Source organism: Fomitopsis serialis (assembly GCF_022376445.1).
Source record: "Fomitopsis serialis strain Sig1Antser10 chromosome Unknown B0H18scaffold_31, whole genome shotgun sequence".
In the NCBI taxonomy this organism is placed as follows: domain Eukaryota; kingdom Fungi; phylum Basidiomycota; class Agaricomycetes; order Polyporales; family Fomitopsidaceae; genus Fomitopsis; species Fomitopsis serialis.
The window spans coordinates 295,493-310,467 of NW_025954991.1; the positions used below are offsets into that span (position 1 = coordinate 295,493).

General features: G+C 53.5%; 6 protein-coding genes across 6 annotated transcripts; 1 reads left to right on the forward strand and 5 right to left on the reverse strand.

Moving 5' to 3' along the window:
- Nucleotides 1–186: 186 nt before the first annotated feature.
- B0H18DRAFT_1006348 (AhpC/TSA antioxidant enzyme-domain-containing protein) lies at nucleotides 187–1,621 on the forward strand. Its single transcript, XM_048028645.1, has 7 exons — nucleotides 187–427; nucleotides 491–507; nucleotides 571–579; nucleotides 628–736; nucleotides 859–1,016; nucleotides 1,081–1,207; nucleotides 1,289–1,621. The coding sequence occupies exons 1-7, from the start codon at nucleotides 271–273 to the stop codon at nucleotides 1,336–1,338; spliced, it is 627 nt and encodes a 208-aa protein (XP_047893706.1). The 5' UTR covers nucleotides 187–270; the 3' UTR covers nucleotides 1,339–1,621.
- Nucleotides 1,610–2,860, reverse strand: B0H18DRAFT_1166796 (isoprenoid synthase domain-containing protein; the record flags this gene model as incomplete). Its single annotated transcript, XM_048035855.1, has 4 exons — nucleotides 1,610–2,019; nucleotides 2,071–2,100; nucleotides 2,155–2,756; nucleotides 2,813–2,860. 4 exons carry the CDS (start codon nucleotides 2,858–2,860, stop codon nucleotides 1,728–1,730), a joined length of 972 nt encoding a protein of 323 aa, XP_047893707.1. The 3' UTR covers nucleotides 1,610–1,727.
- Nucleotides 2,861–3,678: 818 nt separating this feature from the next.
- Nucleotides 3,679–4,875, reverse strand: B0H18DRAFT_1118971 (uncharacterized protein; the record flags this gene model as incomplete). The annotated part of the gene is made up of 5 exons (XM_048033880.1): nucleotides 3,679–3,958; nucleotides 4,018–4,047; nucleotides 4,101–4,699; nucleotides 4,755–4,785; nucleotides 4,853–4,875. 5 exons carry the CDS (start codon nucleotides 4,873–4,875, stop codon nucleotides 3,679–3,681), a joined length of 963 nt encoding a protein of 320 aa, XP_047893708.1.
- Nucleotides 4,876–7,215: 2,340 nt separating this feature from the next.
- Nucleotides 7,216–9,047, reverse strand: B0H18DRAFT_344214 (uncharacterized protein). The gene has a single exon (XM_048037675.1). It carries the CDS (start codon nucleotides 8,999–9,001, stop codon nucleotides 7,376–7,378), a length of 1,626 nt encoding a protein of 541 aa, XP_047893709.1. The 5' UTR covers nucleotides 9,002–9,047; the 3' UTR covers nucleotides 7,216–7,375.
- Nucleotides 9,048–9,545: 498 nt separating this feature from the next.
- Nucleotides 9,546–12,056, reverse strand: B0H18DRAFT_1166814 (cofactor-independent phosphoglycerate mutase). Its single transcript, XM_048035856.1, has 10 exons — nucleotides 11,821–12,056; nucleotides 11,582–11,758; nucleotides 11,384–11,537; nucleotides 10,804–11,046; nucleotides 10,657–10,774; nucleotides 10,493–10,602; nucleotides 10,302–10,428; nucleotides 10,038–10,252; nucleotides 9,660–9,984; nucleotides 9,546–9,604 (listed from the first exon to the last, which is right to left on the reverse strand). Exons 1-10 carry the CDS (start codon nucleotides 11,850–11,852, stop codon nucleotides 9,570–9,572), a joined length of 1,536 nt encoding a protein of 511 aa, XP_047893710.1. The 5' UTR covers nucleotides 11,853–12,056; the 3' UTR covers nucleotides 9,546–9,569.
- Nucleotides 12,057–12,684: 628 nt separating this feature from the next.
- B0H18DRAFT_1006379 (uncharacterized protein) lies at nucleotides 12,685–13,925 on the reverse strand. Its single transcript, XM_048028646.1, has 4 exons — nucleotides 13,232–13,925; nucleotides 13,146–13,179; nucleotides 13,080–13,123; nucleotides 12,685–13,056 (listed from the first exon to the last, which is right to left on the reverse strand). The coding sequence occupies exons 1-4, from the start codon at nucleotides 13,843–13,845 to the stop codon at nucleotides 12,789–12,791; spliced, it is 960 nt and encodes a 319-aa protein (XP_047893711.1). The 5' UTR covers nucleotides 13,846–13,925; the 3' UTR covers nucleotides 12,685–12,788.
- Nucleotides 13,926–14,975: the final 1,050 nt, after the last annotated feature.

Here is a 14,975-nt window from a genome sequence, read left to right on the forward strand (position 1 = left end):
TGTAAGTCGTCGGTGTATCAAGTCGTAGAGACTGGAACCAGCATATACTTGAGACGATTGAGTGTGCTGTCGACGCGTATGGCAGTGAGCGTGTGGGGAACCGTACTATGGGCGCCTATCAGGTCGGTAGGCTGTAGCATAGCTTCGGTCATGCTTCGGGCCTGACGGCGTCGACCCTCTCCCGGGCCCGAACCTGTCCCGAACACTCAGTCTGAGTCTCAGTCGTGTACTCACACATTATACTGTATTCAGCACATTCTTTGCGTCGAAATGGCGGATCACGCTCCGCAAAGTTCAACTCATACATTGATACCATCGACAGAGGCCATCACCAGCACTGCAAAGCTTCCTGTTTTCGACTCGCAAGGCAACTCGACCGATTTCGGGAGCCTCTTTCGCGACCAGAAGACGATTGTCGTCTTTATCCGTTCCGTATCATCCATTCGCTCATACATAGACAGATTATACTGAAAGTATGGTCGTACTACAGGCCACTTCTTTTGCGGCGTATGTGTGGACTCACTCACGTCGTCGGCCTATACTCACGTACAGGACTACCGTTTTATCTAGAGCTGCCAGGTTAATCGCTTCATTCAGTGCACGTCGATTACTTATGAATTTGGGTAGCAATATGTAATGCAACTCGCGGAAGTTCCGCAAGAGTCGCTTCAACAAGCTGGGGTGCGTCTAGTTGTGATAGGATGCGGAGACTGGCAACCGATCCAAAACTATTGTGGTACGTCTTATGCCTCTCAGCACGGCTAGCAATTTGTTGTGCGCTGTGATCCTGCATCCGAATATCACAGTTCGACTCAGGGCGACCCGCAACCTTGTACCGCATTTGACGCGCTCCCACAGACACGACCGGCTTCAAAGGTGAGATGTATGCCGACCCGTCGCGCGCCCTGTACACGGCCTTGGGACTAGTGGAGAGCCTGGATGTTACTCCTTCTGGACAGGAGAAGCGTAGCTACATTACCAGAAGCCTCCTCCGCAACGCCCTCCGGAGCATCTTGGTCAGCCTCCCCCAGTCCGTCGCATTATTCGCATAAACGCTGACAATTATTTGTGATCTTGAAGCAAGGGCCACTGAAAACCCCGCAACATATAGGGAAGCAGGGCAAAATCTCGCAGCTAGGCGGAGATTTCGTCTTTGGTCCGGGCGAGACCTGTTCATTCGCATCGAGGATGCGCCACACGGAGGATCGTGAGTGCTCAGCGTCACTTCTTCAGTGAACCAATCGATTTATCATGTCATGACCGTCGTCAAAATCCGCCTTCGAGCCAGACATCGAAGTTGCTGACCTGATGCGCACCGCTGGAGTGGCAGAATCGTGAAGTTGTACTACAGTGCAAACACTATCGACAATCATCGTTGCGCTATGGACATACGGAAGGACGAGCGAATGCTGTCCTCGCGTCTTTCTATTTTTGTGCGTCTTCGAGCCCAGTATCATAGTAAATTGCATGGTGCTTCACGTGATCTCAGGACGCTGAAGTCGAGCTTGCTGGGTGCAGTAATCGGTATCCCTCTCAATTGTCTTGGATTATACCTGCCCGCCTGCAGTGCTCAGTCGTAGTCCCGTGTGCGCTGAATGCTAGTGAATGTACGCTGTATGAGCAGTACTTCTATGTCCAACACAGACCCAAGTAACACCAGTCTAGAGTCTACAGAGGGCCTCGCCCTCAAATGACGATGAACGGGACTTAACAACAACCACACCAGTTTAGAATGTCGTCGCATCTATCATGTACTCCCAATGCGCGCCGATTATGTCCTGCAGCCGGTATCGAGGATCGCCCACATGGAACCTAATATATCCCCGCTCAAAACTGTCCCAAGCCTCCCTCGCTGGTCCTTCACCGAGCGTGCGACGGATGCGCTCCGAAGCGGCTACGACCTCGTCGATGACTTCGCGCAGCGTGGCAATAGTGGACCTGCCCGTGATGCGCGCCCGAGCGTGGATGTACGATGCGACCTCGCCGTCCTGCTCCTCCTTATAGAAGGATAAAATGTCACTGCAATGGTGTGTCAGATCTGCGTGATCCATTTCACGGCACTTCACTCACTTTGCGTGGTTGATATACAGGCAAGCATCCCTTAACAGAGATGTCAGCTTCCAATCTTTCAGCAGTAGCGAGGACAAGACTTACGGGAAGACTTGGATATAAGTGTTCTCGCCTGGCAAGTCGCCCTTGCTCCATATGAACGCTGCGTACGCTTCCGCGTCGCCGTTCATGCCACGGGAGAAATCCACAAACGCCTTCGAGTTCGGCTCTACGAACGACTTGCTCTCCGGGTTCCCGATCAGCTCGCCATTCAAGAAGCGCAGCGTGGACGAGAAGATGCTGCTCGCGCAGAAGCTGGAATAGAACTGGCCCATGTTCATGATCACTCTGACGAACTCGCCTAGCATCCCCCTGTCGTCTCGAAGGGACCCGTCGCATATCCGCTGGTAGAAGTCTTGCGCACCCACAGCGTCGAATAGCTCTGGGGTATCTACCGCGGTCAGGAGCGCTGTGTAGATCGCTATGGCTACCCTGGCTTCGATGTCCGACACGTGTGGATAGCTCGCCTCAGTGATGACGAGGCCCGTCACAATGTGCCGCCGGATACGTTGCTCAAAGGGCCAGGTGCGGGTAATCGCCTTCACTCTGGCCTCGAGCTCCGCGTCGCGCGAGAATCTGGGAAGTGCGACATTCATTCTGTGCAGGAATTCCCGGATAGACACTTTGGCCACATCTGCGATGGAGCCCTGGGTAGCAAGGTCAGTGCTTGTGAACGACCTCGTACGATGGACAGCATCCCTACCTTTTGCGGGATGGCACTACCAGTCTTGTGGAGAGTTGATCCTGGCATGACTGCAAGCTGTAACAGTCCTTGTGAGTCCCGCTGCTCAGATTTCAACACTGAGAGTTCCGACGCTGACCTGTTGATATGATATCGACAACTTGAAATACTTCGACGGTTGGGATGATGGGCTACCAATGCGCGCTGCTGCCCTTTATGTAAGTACCTGCCACCTGAGCATGCCGCGGACGCTTCCACTGCTCGAGCCTTCCGTCGACGATGCGCTATGATGCAGTAGCATCCATGATAGGAACACAGTGGAAGCGCGTTCAGAAGCCAGACACGGACACTCATCGCTCCCGAAAAAGATACGTGTGTCCAGACTCCGCGGTGGTTGATCAAAGCTACGAGATAATTTGCGTTATGCATCGTTGAACTGTCCACAATGACCACCGCCGCGCGGATCCAAATGCTTGCGCTCAGTTCGTGGCTTGTAAAGGAACATGAAACTGTTTGCTTCAAAAAAGGAATGCCTCACGCCACTAGCGCCGCGGCCTCCCGTCTATAGACGTTGGAACACAGCCGCTAGACACCATCGCCAACGGAACAGCGTCATGTAGTTCATTTGATCTGCGCACCGGAAGGTCACCGAGGGGGCGTCAGCTAGTAGCCTGAGCTTTGCAGCCTACCACACACCTTCCGCGGAGCAGGGACGGCGCCGTTCAAATCCCGCCGAATGGCTCATGTTACTTATGTAGAGCTTAGAATTTTCTGTTTGACAGAACTACGAATGTAACACAATCAAGGCATCTGGTCATGTAGTGCTTACATCTCTTCTATTGAATACAGACACGGTGCGAAGTTCTAACGGCATGACATGACACATATCAGAGGCCGGTAGCTAAGTATTCTCCGCCAAGTAGCTCCTGGAGTCGATAGCGAGGCAGCACCAGATGCAGACTGACAAAGCCAGTTTCGAAGCTGTCCCAGGCCTCCCTCGCGGGCCCTGGAGGAACCATTTCGCGGATTCTGTCTCGAGCAACGAACCATTCGTCGATGACGTCGTGGAGTGTCTCGGACACGTTCTTTCCTGTAACTGTCGCGCGCGCATAGATGTAGTTGTCCGTGTCTCCGTCCAATTCCTCCTTGTAGCACGAAAGTATGTCACTGATGAAGGCATGAGTCAGCCGTACAGACAGAAGGAACGATTTGAGACGAGCTTTTACTTCAGATAATTGATGTATATGCGCGCATCCCTGGGAGCCACATCTCAATAAGGTTCGTTGCGGATTCCTTTGAAGAAACTCACGGGATCACTTCCACATATATCTTCTCCTCCGGGAAGACCGACTTCTCCCAAATGAAGCATGTGAATGGGTCCGGGAGCCCCCCGAGATCCCTCCTCATCACCACAAATGGCAACGTGCGTGGGTGTATGGCACCGCCCTGGTCAGGTGCGGTCTCTAGCATAGCACCATTGAAGTACCCTAAAGCACCGATGAAGACGGCGTTGGCTCCAAACTCGGGATAATAAGTCCACATGCTGTGCAGCACCTCTCGTAAAGCGACGACGAAGGTGGAGTCCTTTGGCGACGGGCAACACAGCTGCCGAGGGAAGTCCCGTGCGGACAGGGAGTTGAACAGGTTGATGTCGTCGAGGTAGGCAATGAGCGCACAATACAGCGCGATGGCAGCCCTCGCGTCGACGTTGGTGATATGGGTATAGCTGGTCTCGGAAAGCGTAACTCCTAGGAGAATTTGCGGACGCATTTTTTCCGCAAAATCCCAGTTGCTGGCGATTGCCTTCACTCGAGACCTGAGTTCATGATCTTGTACGTATGTCGGCTTGGAGATGCTCAGTGCATTCAAGAACCCTTGGATGACTTCTCTGGTAGACGGTACTGTCGGCTGGTAGCAGTCTCTTTAGGAACCGGTCATTCGGCTAAGGCAAGAGAGACCTCACCGTCTGATACGGCGACGATGTCGCGGTGACACTACAATGGACAACGCATCATTGACACGTCAGTTTCAGATTCAATGCGCCGGCTCGAGTACTCTCACCTCACGGTTCCAGAGAGAGGCATAGCGATCAGCCGTGAAGGGGACGATGAGCAGTGAGGTTGAGTCTTTGACCTGGAGTGTCAGTAATGCATCGCACCTCACCTTTATAGTGGCAGACGAAAATCGCATAACACAATGACGCTGGCGATGCCAGAGAACGTCAAAGTAGGCATGCTGCGTAGGCCACACAAAACAATACCACAGATGGGTGGGGCGTTCGACTTCACGGCAACGCGCCCAACCAGCTAGTCATGCACGCGCAGTAGACGACTTCCGTTTTTATGAAGCACCTTTTACGTGATCATTCCGATGGAAATCGTCTGATATCTGGACTCATACTCAGTGATAGCGAGTTCCCTACAGAGTTGGTGAAGCATACCTGCACCCGGGCAAGGCCAGTTGCAACAAACGCGACCACGGTTTGCGTTTACAACTTCGGAGCGGCGTACCTCCGGTATGACCGACAAGCAGGAAGATTGCTAGTGCATGGATGATGCGTTCGTAGTTGGCAGCTACATACTGCGATGTTTCCGACAGTTCACCGGGTGTCTCTGCAAGATCCTCCGAGTCGTTCGATCATCACCACATCCAGCCTCACTGAACAGGAGTGGGCGATAACCCACTTGCCAAGCTCCATCGTTTTCCGTGGACTCCTTGGCAGATAATTTGTCAATGCAAGCCACCTGTGCCTGCCAGTGATTAACTTGAACGGGCCGCCACCGAGCCGCTAGCACGGAGTCGCCAGAGTCGCCGAAGGAACTGCCATGGCAGCGCAAAGGCTCTGTCATATTTCCTTAGCTATCTTGTACAGTCGGCCAGTGAGTTACCTGTACGGACTTAGTAGCCCTTGCTTCATAACGCAGTCGTCACAACAACTGTAGTTCGTATGGTCATTGCCAGCTTGAGTGGTCACGGTCGACCATTCGGACCGCTGTCCTATCGGACCGGGAGCTCGTGTCCGATGGTTGCGCTGGTATGACCACATTGGATGTTAGCATGCACACGTATCCGTGAACGAGTTCACAAAAGCAGTATACTTCCCCAGAGATGGTTTGGTAGCTCTTTGACGGTAACTTGTAAGTACTGACAGCGGCGGCCGCTTGCCAGTGGGTGCGTCAGTCGATGTCGGAGCGCTCAGCCACATGTGCATGAAGCGGGCGCTAGATCTACGTACTACTACTAACTTAGTATTCGTTCGGAAGCGTTCCAACTCCCCGGACCTTGTCTCGCGGTGGATGAATAGCATTCTGACAGAAAATATGATGTTCTCCGGTTTCTCGAAGTGACGAGATAGGCTGTGGGATCCCAGGTAAGTAGTGCTACAGTAGATCTCTGGTACGTCACGGTCGATGCTGCCAGAGTCAGCTATATGAATGAACCTTGTTCACTGTTGACCATGATGCAGGGCTACACCGACCCAGAAGAGGCACACCAGTACTCGCACTGCTGTTGACGGATGCAGGCGACTGTCGCGGAGGTGCTTCAATCACGACTCATCCCTATTGACGCGGATGTCTCAGTTGCACTGGCGATTGATGTCGAGCACACATACCGGACACCACGTGTATTCACAGAATGTCCCGGCATGACCATAATCAGATAGCAAGTGGCACACCGACCGTAGCATGATGCATATGCACCCCACATCCGCTGAAGCCCTCTTGTATCGTGTGCATATCTCTCTACATCGTCTTGAGGGGTTGTTTAATATCCCGGAATTTTAGGTCTTTGTTTGGATAGCACCACAAATTCCTGTCATGAGCAGACGCTGCACTCCTCAATTCAGATACTCGATGGACACTCTAGTCCTTTGTTGATAAGGAATTTACGACTGGTGACAGGTCCTCCATTGCACGTCAGACACCTCAGATTTCGACACTGAGTACTGAGTAACGCACCGCAGTTCCACATGTGCGAGTCGTGGAAGATTTAGGTGGACCGATACAGCGGCAACTGGCACGGCACTGCGACTGGGAAGGGCTTCCTCTGCATACGCGCATCGAGAATCACAGCTCGTGCGGAGTCATTCGGAAGTACGCTAAGCCTTGCATAATAGGGACCCGTCCATGCGAAAGTAGGAGTCTGCACTTAGACGACGTACGAGCTCAGGTAGTCTGGCTCACTGAAGTACACTCAATCACTCGTAGAAGTAAGCCTAGCGCCCCGCAACCAGATCAATAGCTCGACGTACTGACGAATCATGCATAGTATTGTACAGCAATCTGTTCAGAATATGGGCAAAGACGAGTTGAGCAATCTGATCCTCGGGTCACCCGGAGTGGTTCCCATGAGAATACATAAGAAGAGGCACATCGATCTCGCGGGCGTCATCGCGAGCACTGCAGAAATAGATATGCGACTCACTGAGAAGAGTTCTAGCAAAGGAGAACAATTGATTAGACTCACCACCGAGCAAGACAGGATTCCACCAGAGCGCGGCATGGAATCATGTTCCGTGATCCTTGCTCACTCATCCAATGGCCGGAAAAGCGAGCGACGATAGACATCTTTGTCGAAGCACGATTATGACCATCCCATTTCCTCCGAGGCGTCGATTTTGCGAATGGCATAGAAGCGATTCCCCGTCTGAGTGACCTTGGCGTATCCTGTAAGAATGCTCTCGTCGATTATGTTGCAGTTCATGAAGTGCACTGCTGATAGCTTTCCGCGACCTGCTCCGTGCGCCTGCCCATTCCAGAGATGCTTTTGAAGCTTCAACAATGCCCGGTTGGTATCAGAACTGACGGGCCCGAAATTCACGTTACGGAAGGTCAAAATCTCCAGACGCGGTAAGCGCGGGGGCAGGTCAAAATCTAGGGTGTCCTCTTCAAAGTCTATGTTGTGAGTGAGCCCTTCCGAGAGGCTTTCCACGGCATATGGACCCTCGATCGTGAGGCTCGTGACGTTGTGCGTGGCCGCGAGAACCTTGTATAAGGCGAACGGCGGGATGAGTTCGTCGCCATACAGCAAGAGCGTCTCGAGTGATTGCGCTGGAAGGTAGCGGCATATGTGTGAGGTGACCCGCGAGACGGCAAACTTGCTGGAAACAACCCCGGACAGGTCTACGGTGACTTGTTCGGGCTCCGGAGTGGTCGTTTTGATATAGAAGCAAGGATCCCCGTAGTAGTCAGAGAGGCCGATGCATAGGCCTCGAACATCGTTCAGGCCAGGCAGCAACTCGACAATTACTGGAAGCAATTGGGACAGCTGAGCGGCGTCTCTTGTGACATGGATAGTGAGGGAAGAGAGCCGAGGAGCACCAAGATGCGTTAGCAGCTCAGCACACTCGGATTCAGTTGTGGAAAGATGAAGCGAGCGGAGATGCTGCAGTACGACGCGACCATAGAACTCGGGATGAAGTTCTGGGAATTCCATGGGTGCACAACCATCACAGAATATGTTGGCGGACTCGAGGGAAGGCGTGTTCTGGAGTATGCGAAGCACTTCCCATACGTCTGGGCACATGAAGGCATCACCCCCGCTGATACCGATGGAGAGGTGCTTCAACGTCGAGGAGATCAGGCCGTCTAGACGGACGGGACAGTTCATAACGAGTAGGCGCTGAAGTAAGGGTGTGTGTGTGTACCGTAGCAAGGTAGCAAACACCGCTCGACCATCGGGTGAAGTATTAGGACGTGCCGTCGTCACCCAGGGCCCTTGCACACTGAGTATCTCCAACGCTCGGGCTGGCATCTCCTGAAGCAGCGTTTGCATCTCTTGACGGAGGCGGGGTTTTTCCGTGAATAGATGGAGCGCACGGATGCGGGGAAGCGCTCCGAGCAGCACTGCGAGAGCCCTAGCCTGTGAGTCTTCATACTCCTCTATCTTCCGCCTATCGCAACCGGATTTTACGATCAGCGGGTCCTCGAGATATGCCGTGACCTCGAGCGGAACCGTCCCGGATCTCGCAACGAGCTCGGACATCCACTCCGCGTTGAGAGACATGTCGAGCCGACTCCATAGGCGAGGGCAGCGGAGAGCTATCGCGCGCCATCGCCGACAGACGTGCGACACCACGATCCAGCAATGGCGCGTACAAACGCGTCCTTCGTCGTCGCCGCATCTGTGAGAGCCGTGAAGGGGAAAATATTGTCCTGCGGTGCGCCTGGGATGCTGGCAGAATATCTCCTCCAGTATCTCCACGGGCATTGCAGCAATCGGACCACGGACAGCCTCGAGAAACTAGGCATTTTGTGAGTCTTCCACCGTATCCTAGAACATGTGTAACCTTACTGGGACATTTGGTGGGCACCCTTGGGTGTCCATTTGGATACGCGCGGCGTTGCAGGGCCCGTCCGCCTGCCATTGACACTTATGAAGTACCGCAGAGAAACGGTCCCAAACATAGACCTCACCTAAGGCAATATTCGTTACGGCTGCGCTGAAGGTTTCCAGCCACTTGCTGCGACGTGCAGTGCCGAGAGGACAAGACAAGCGTACATGTTTACGGACAGGCTCGAGCCTGCCAGTGAGAGCGATTCGGCTTCGAACGAGTTTATGATCCGTGATCGACTGATCGATTAGTAAGCGCCAGCGTCCAGGTACTTAACAAGGCCCAACACAAATTCGTTACAGTTGCGTTGAAACCGCAAATCATGATTAGACTATGCGGAGTCATATGCAATACAGTTGGTCTAGTACACGCATTTCTAGATTCGTTCTATCCTTGATACTCCTACAGCAGCGCCTTAGTACTTCCTCTTGACGCACTCTATATTCACTCGTGAGCAAGGAGGGAGCGGCCGCTCATTTCTACAGAGAACAGTCAACAAAAGGCCAAGCACAAAACATGGACGACGTGACCGACCTTCCGGTTTGCCAAGACCCAGGATATCCAGCACGGTCGGGGCAACATCGCATAGCGCGCCCTCCTCTTCCTCGCCGTCCTTCTTGTCCACCGTGAACTTGAGCTTCTTCGGGTCGCCAGTCATGATGAACGGTACAGGGTTCGTCGTGTGCGCGGTGTGTGGCGCGCCCGTCTGCGGGTTGACCATCTGCTCCGCGTTACCGTGGTCGGCCGTGATCAGAAGGATGTAGCCTGCCTCCTGGCACGCCTTGTATACGGTGCCGACAGCCGCGTCGGTATGCGAGATGGCTTCAACAGCGGCATCGTAAATGCCAGTGTGCCCGACCTAGAGGGAAGGTCATTGGCCGAATAGAACAACAGAGGGAGAAGCAGACCGACCATATCCGGTGGTGCGAAGTTGCACATGACGAATTCATGGTCGCCCTTCTTGACGATCTCCGCGACCTTGTCCGCGACACTTTGCACGCTCATCTTGGGCTCCTTGTCGTAGGTCGCGACCTTCGGCGAGGGGATCATATGCCGCTCCTCGGCTGCGAACTGCTTCTCGACACCACCATTGAAGAAGAACGTGACGTGCGCATACTTCTCCGTCTCTGGTGTCTGACGTAAGGAGAGGCGAGCTAAGTGTATGAAGAGACATACCGGCCACATGTGCCTGCTTGACACCCTCCTTCGCAAGCCACTCGGCAAGAACGTTGGTCATTGGCAGGGGAGGGAACGCAACAGGGAAGGGGAACTCTGCATTGTACCGCGACATCGTGCTGATGTGCTACCAATTCAGCATTGCTCGTTAACGAGGCTACTCCTGCTTAATAGCAACTTCAATTACTCACGAGGTTCTTGGGGACATCGACCTCCATCGGCTTGTCCGGAAGGCCCAGCACAGTCGCGATCTCACGCACGCGGTCAGAGCGGTAGTTGAATAGGAACAATGTGTCCCCCTCTGTGCAAACATCTGTCAGATTCTCAGCGATGCGCATACATCGAGTGGACGCACCCTTGATACGACCCTCGTCACCGTTCACGATGATGGGCTTCAAGAACTCATCCGTCTCATCCTTCTTGTACCTCTCCTCGATCGCCTTGACGACGTCCTCGCCCTTCTCTCCCTCGCCCTTGACGAGACCATCACGGCGATCTTGACTCGCTCCCAACGCTTGTCACGGTCCATCGCGTAGTAGCGGCCAACGACGGTCGCGATCTGGCCGTACTTTTCCTTCTCAATGAAGGCGAGCAGGTCCTTTGCGTAGCCAGCAGCGGACCGAGGTGCGGTGTCGCGCCCGTCACCGAAGAAATGGATGTAGACATGCGGGACGCCCTGCTCCTTGGCGGTCTCGAGCAGAGCGTAGAGGTGGTTGATATGTGAGTGAACACCACCATCGGAAATCTAGCAATTAGGGCGTCAAGGCGAGTTAACATATTGTAACGGGTGTAGCGCAGAAAGCACCAGGATCTGAGAGGCCTAGGTCATGAGGATGATAAGGGCCGTAGAGAGGCAGGAACGGGAAGACTGAGCAGGTCTTCATAGCATACATCCACCCTTTGGCTGGAACTAGCTTCAGTCTTCATGCCCTTCCATAACATCATGCAACCCTTCGTTTGTCAATCTAGAGTACTCTGTACGAGACGTCGTGCCTCGGCTCAGAACTCAACACCTTGTGCAGATTGCAATCCACCCGCTGACCAAGTACCTCCGCAGTCCCGGTACAGATTATTACACTCACCAAGCCGAGAAAATGGAGCCGGCCGTTGCCCTCCTTTGCGTGCTTGCAGCTCTCGAGGATGACCTCATTCTTGTGGAACTGCTTCTTTTTGATAGACACGTCGATCTTGACGATGTCTTGCCAGACGATACGTCCAGCACCGATGTTCAGGTGGCTTTGCCAATACTGAGATATGTGTCTTTTGATGACCAAATGCACTCACCCGACTTCCGAGTTACCCATGAGCCATCGCTGAGACCGACAGCTATACCATGCGCTTGGAGAGTCCGTACGCTGTGATCCTTGGCAATGGTGTCCATGTTCGTCGTGTCTCCAGCCGAGATGGCATCCCCCTTCATGTTCTTCTCCGGTGCAATGCCCCATCCATCGTGAACGCTGTGACCACCGTAGAGACTCTGAGCCTCTCCCTGAGAAGACGACCGACGATGAGCACTCACATGAGGCAGACTTTGTTCTTCACCTCAACCATGTTAGTATGTGCTGGTGAGTGGGTGTATGCGTGTATACCGACAGCGTGCGGCCTTAAGAGCGGCCAAGATGTTCAGCGTAGCGTCTGGACTGTGACGCAGGTCCTCCGAGGCTTCGCCCACTCCTCCCCATTTCAACCCCATTGGTCGCGAATCTTATCGATCTGCCGCGCTCGCCCGCAATTAACGCGTTCGGCCCGTCTCGAGTCGAACCAGATGCATGCTGGGCATTGCGGCAGCGTCGCCGCCATGGCCAGATATTGCTCACTACTGACGCTGAACCGTAATGCATTTGGTACAGTAGTGCAACTGTCCGATCGTTGCACGTGGATACGCACAGAAAAACATGTATGCCAATGCCTATGCCCGATGCATAAGTAGCTCTGCACTCAGGCATCGTAGGATTAGGGCATTGCCGCGTTGGCGGCGAAGCAGTCGTCGGCAGGTGACAGCAGGTTGTCTGGCTTATTTGTGTGCAGATAAGGATGTAGCGGCCGACCTGAATCTGTGCGGGGCAGGACAATGCAGCGTGACGGTCAGCGTAGCAGTGGTACGGCCATGGTGGCATAAGTAGGCTGTGTAACGGGGAGCGGGACTGAAACAGGCGTAGCAGTCCGGTTGTCAGACAGTAGTCCGTACGTCGATTTCAGAATAAGCGCCGAAGCTGGCGCCGCCGCCAGAGACAGGCTGCAGTCAGTTGGCAGACAGCAACTACGACGTACACACACAGAGTTGCCACCATGCCACGAACAGTACTACCAATTGGCACAATACCAACAGGGGGATGCCTCTAGATCTAAGGCCTTGTCCTGTAGGTGCATAGCAGGACCGTTACTGGCTGTGTTCAACGCTCCAAACCGAGGGCGTACGAACATCGATCCTGGCTGGATGATATAGGTGTCATTTCGACGGCAATGCACTCTGGTACAATCTCCCTTCTAGTAGGCCTCACACGCCTCACACGCCATGCTATCCATCATATAGTCCGTGCCAATGACCTCCTGCAGCCGGTACCGAGGGTCGCCGATGTGGAACCAGATGTAGCCTGCCTCGAAGCTGTCCCATGCGTCCCTTGCGGGACCTGTACCAAGATGTTCTCGAATGCGTTCGACCGCGGCCACGACCTCGTCGATCACCTCGCGAAGGGTGTCGTACGTGGCTTGTCCCGTCACACGAGAGCGAGCACGTAGGTAGGTATCGTCTCCCCTTCAAGTTCCTCCTTGTAGAACGATAGGATGTCGCTGCTGCTCGTGTAAGTACTCTGACCGTACTCCTGGTAGACAGTATGTCCGCACTGACTTGACATGATTCACGTATATACAGGCTTCCCTGTCAATCCACGGTTAACCAGTGCGTCGTAAAAAGTGAATACCTGACTCACGGGAATATATGGATATATGAGGTTTCATCGGAAAAATCTGCCTTGTCCCAGATAAAGGCCGCATACGCCTCTGGATCCCCTGATAAACTCCGTTGTAAGTCGACAAAACTCTTCGACCGTGGCTCCAGGAAGGACGGGGTGGACGGATTGCTAATCATCTCGCCGGCGAACCATCGCATGGTAGAAGATATGATGCAATTTATGCCGAAGGCAGGGAACAAGCGACCCATGTCTACGAGGAGTCTTGCCAGCTCCCCGAGGAGTCCTCGATCCTGGTGGGCAGACCCGTCGCACAACATCTGAGGGAACTTGTGCGCAGATACGACACCGAAGACCTCTGGATCGTCAAGGGCCACCATGAGAGCGGTGTAAAGTGCTATTGCCACCTGGGCGTCGATGGACGTGAGGTGCGAATAACTCGCCTCGGTCATAACGACACCAGTGACGATATGGTGGTTAGTATGATCGTGACTTGGACTCGGAGATGGCCACGTCTGGGTGATTTCCTTTACCCGAGATTCCAGGGCCGGGTTGCGGGTGGACTTGGGGGTGGCAGGAACGTTCATCTTCTGTAAGAAATCGACTATTGCGTTTTTGGCGACGTCCTTGAGCATCTAGTACGAGCGCGCAGGTGATTGACAGCATATCCGTGAGGTTAGTGTTGAGCATACCTCATCTTTGGGCGTACTCTCCATAGCAGCGGTGATCGCGAGGTAGAATTATCTGTCTTGCTAATCAGCCGAGCCCCATAATGTGATTGGGTGAATACACACCTCCTAGTCAAGCCAGGTATATCGTTGATGCTCAGCGCTGCGTGCACAAGCGTTGACCTTGCATCGCGGTCAGCCGTAGACCTTTTATACTAGCGATGAGTTGATGGAAGCTATATGATGACTCGCAGAGACCTCACCATCCCTGTATCGCCAAGGTGAGTACCAAAGGAGGTTGTTGATCGAAATTCCTTGCAACGTACAGTGTCTCCACAGGTCCAAGGACATGCTCACCAACATTTACTACGTGGCTCAACCATGTGTAATGCACTTCCCTAAGGCGCACCACGCCGATGCGTGATTGAATAACTCAGTGTACTGCACCTTCCATATGCATGCTGGTGGCTGATAAACTTGTGCATAGGACCACCAGAGCCCGAAGTGAGGTGGGCGATGCGCGTGAAGCATCCGCCGCTAGAAATTAGGCCGCGGAGCGTGCTAGCTTCCCCAAACCGTAAGGCTTCTGGGAACACATTTCCCGACTACGGTCAGCATCTTTCATACTAGCTCGAACCTAGAACACCACTCACCCCCTATCAAGACAACTTGTTGTACATTGTAGGTCAGGTACTGGGACAAAATGACAGAGCTATCAGCCGAAGGACACGATACCTGACTGTGGACATAATGATACAGGGGCATTGACGTACAATTTTCAAGAATCACGTGTCTAAGCGAAACATCGACACCCGTCGTGTTTCGAATTGGAAGTGTCCTCCACTAGCTGAGCGCGACCATTTGACGCGTCCCTATGCCTTCAGAAAGTACACCGTATGCTTCTAGACAGTCCGCTCAGCATCGGTCAATGCGACGCGCTTAGAATGAGACAAACTAAAATTACAGCCATGGAACATCACCCACAACCTTTTCCGTGATTGCAAGGGGCCTCGGTGGTGGAAGAAGATATGGACAACGATTAGCCATGCTTCGCTTCGCCTTCGAACGTGGATGTTTCGTCGTCCCTGGCAAGAGCT

Bases quoted from the DNA above. Each gene is read 5' to 3' on its own strand.
- B0H18DRAFT_1006379 (XM_048028646.1), bottom strand. From the start codon at position 13,845: ATGCTCAAGGACGTCGCCAAAAACGCAATAGTCGATTTCTTACAGAAG. The intron at 13,180-13,231 runs GTGAGTCAGGTA...GTGGATTGACAG, and splicing joins TCATATATCCATATATTCCC to GGAAGCCTGTATATACGTGA.
- B0H18DRAFT_344214 (XM_048037675.1), bottom strand. From the start codon at position 9,001: ATGCCCGTGGAGATACTGGAGGAGATATTCTGCCAGCATCCCAGGCGC.
- B0H18DRAFT_1166814 (XM_048035856.1), bottom strand. From the start codon at position 11,852: ATGGTTGAGGTGAAGAACAAAGTCTGCCTCAT. The intron at 11,047-11,383 runs GTGAGTGTAATA...CCTAATTGCTAG, and splicing joins GGCTCCATTTTCTCGGCTTG to ATTTCCGATGGTGGTGTTCA. The intron at 10,429-10,492 runs GTGAGTAATTGA...CTGAATTGGTAG, and splicing joins TCGATGTCCCCAAGAACCTC to CACATCAGCACGATGTCGCG.
- B0H18DRAFT_1006348 (XM_048028645.1), top strand. From the start codon at position 271: ATGGCGGATCACGCTCCGCAAAGTTCAACTCATACATTGATACCATCG. The intron at 737-858 runs GTACGTCTTATG...GCGCTCCCACAG, and splicing joins ACCGATCCAAAACTATTGTG to ACACGACCGGCTTCAAAGGT. The intron at 1,017-1,080 runs GTCAGCCTCCCC...GTGATCTTGAAG, and splicing joins ACGCCCTCCGGAGCATCTTG to CAAGGGCCACTGAAAACCCC.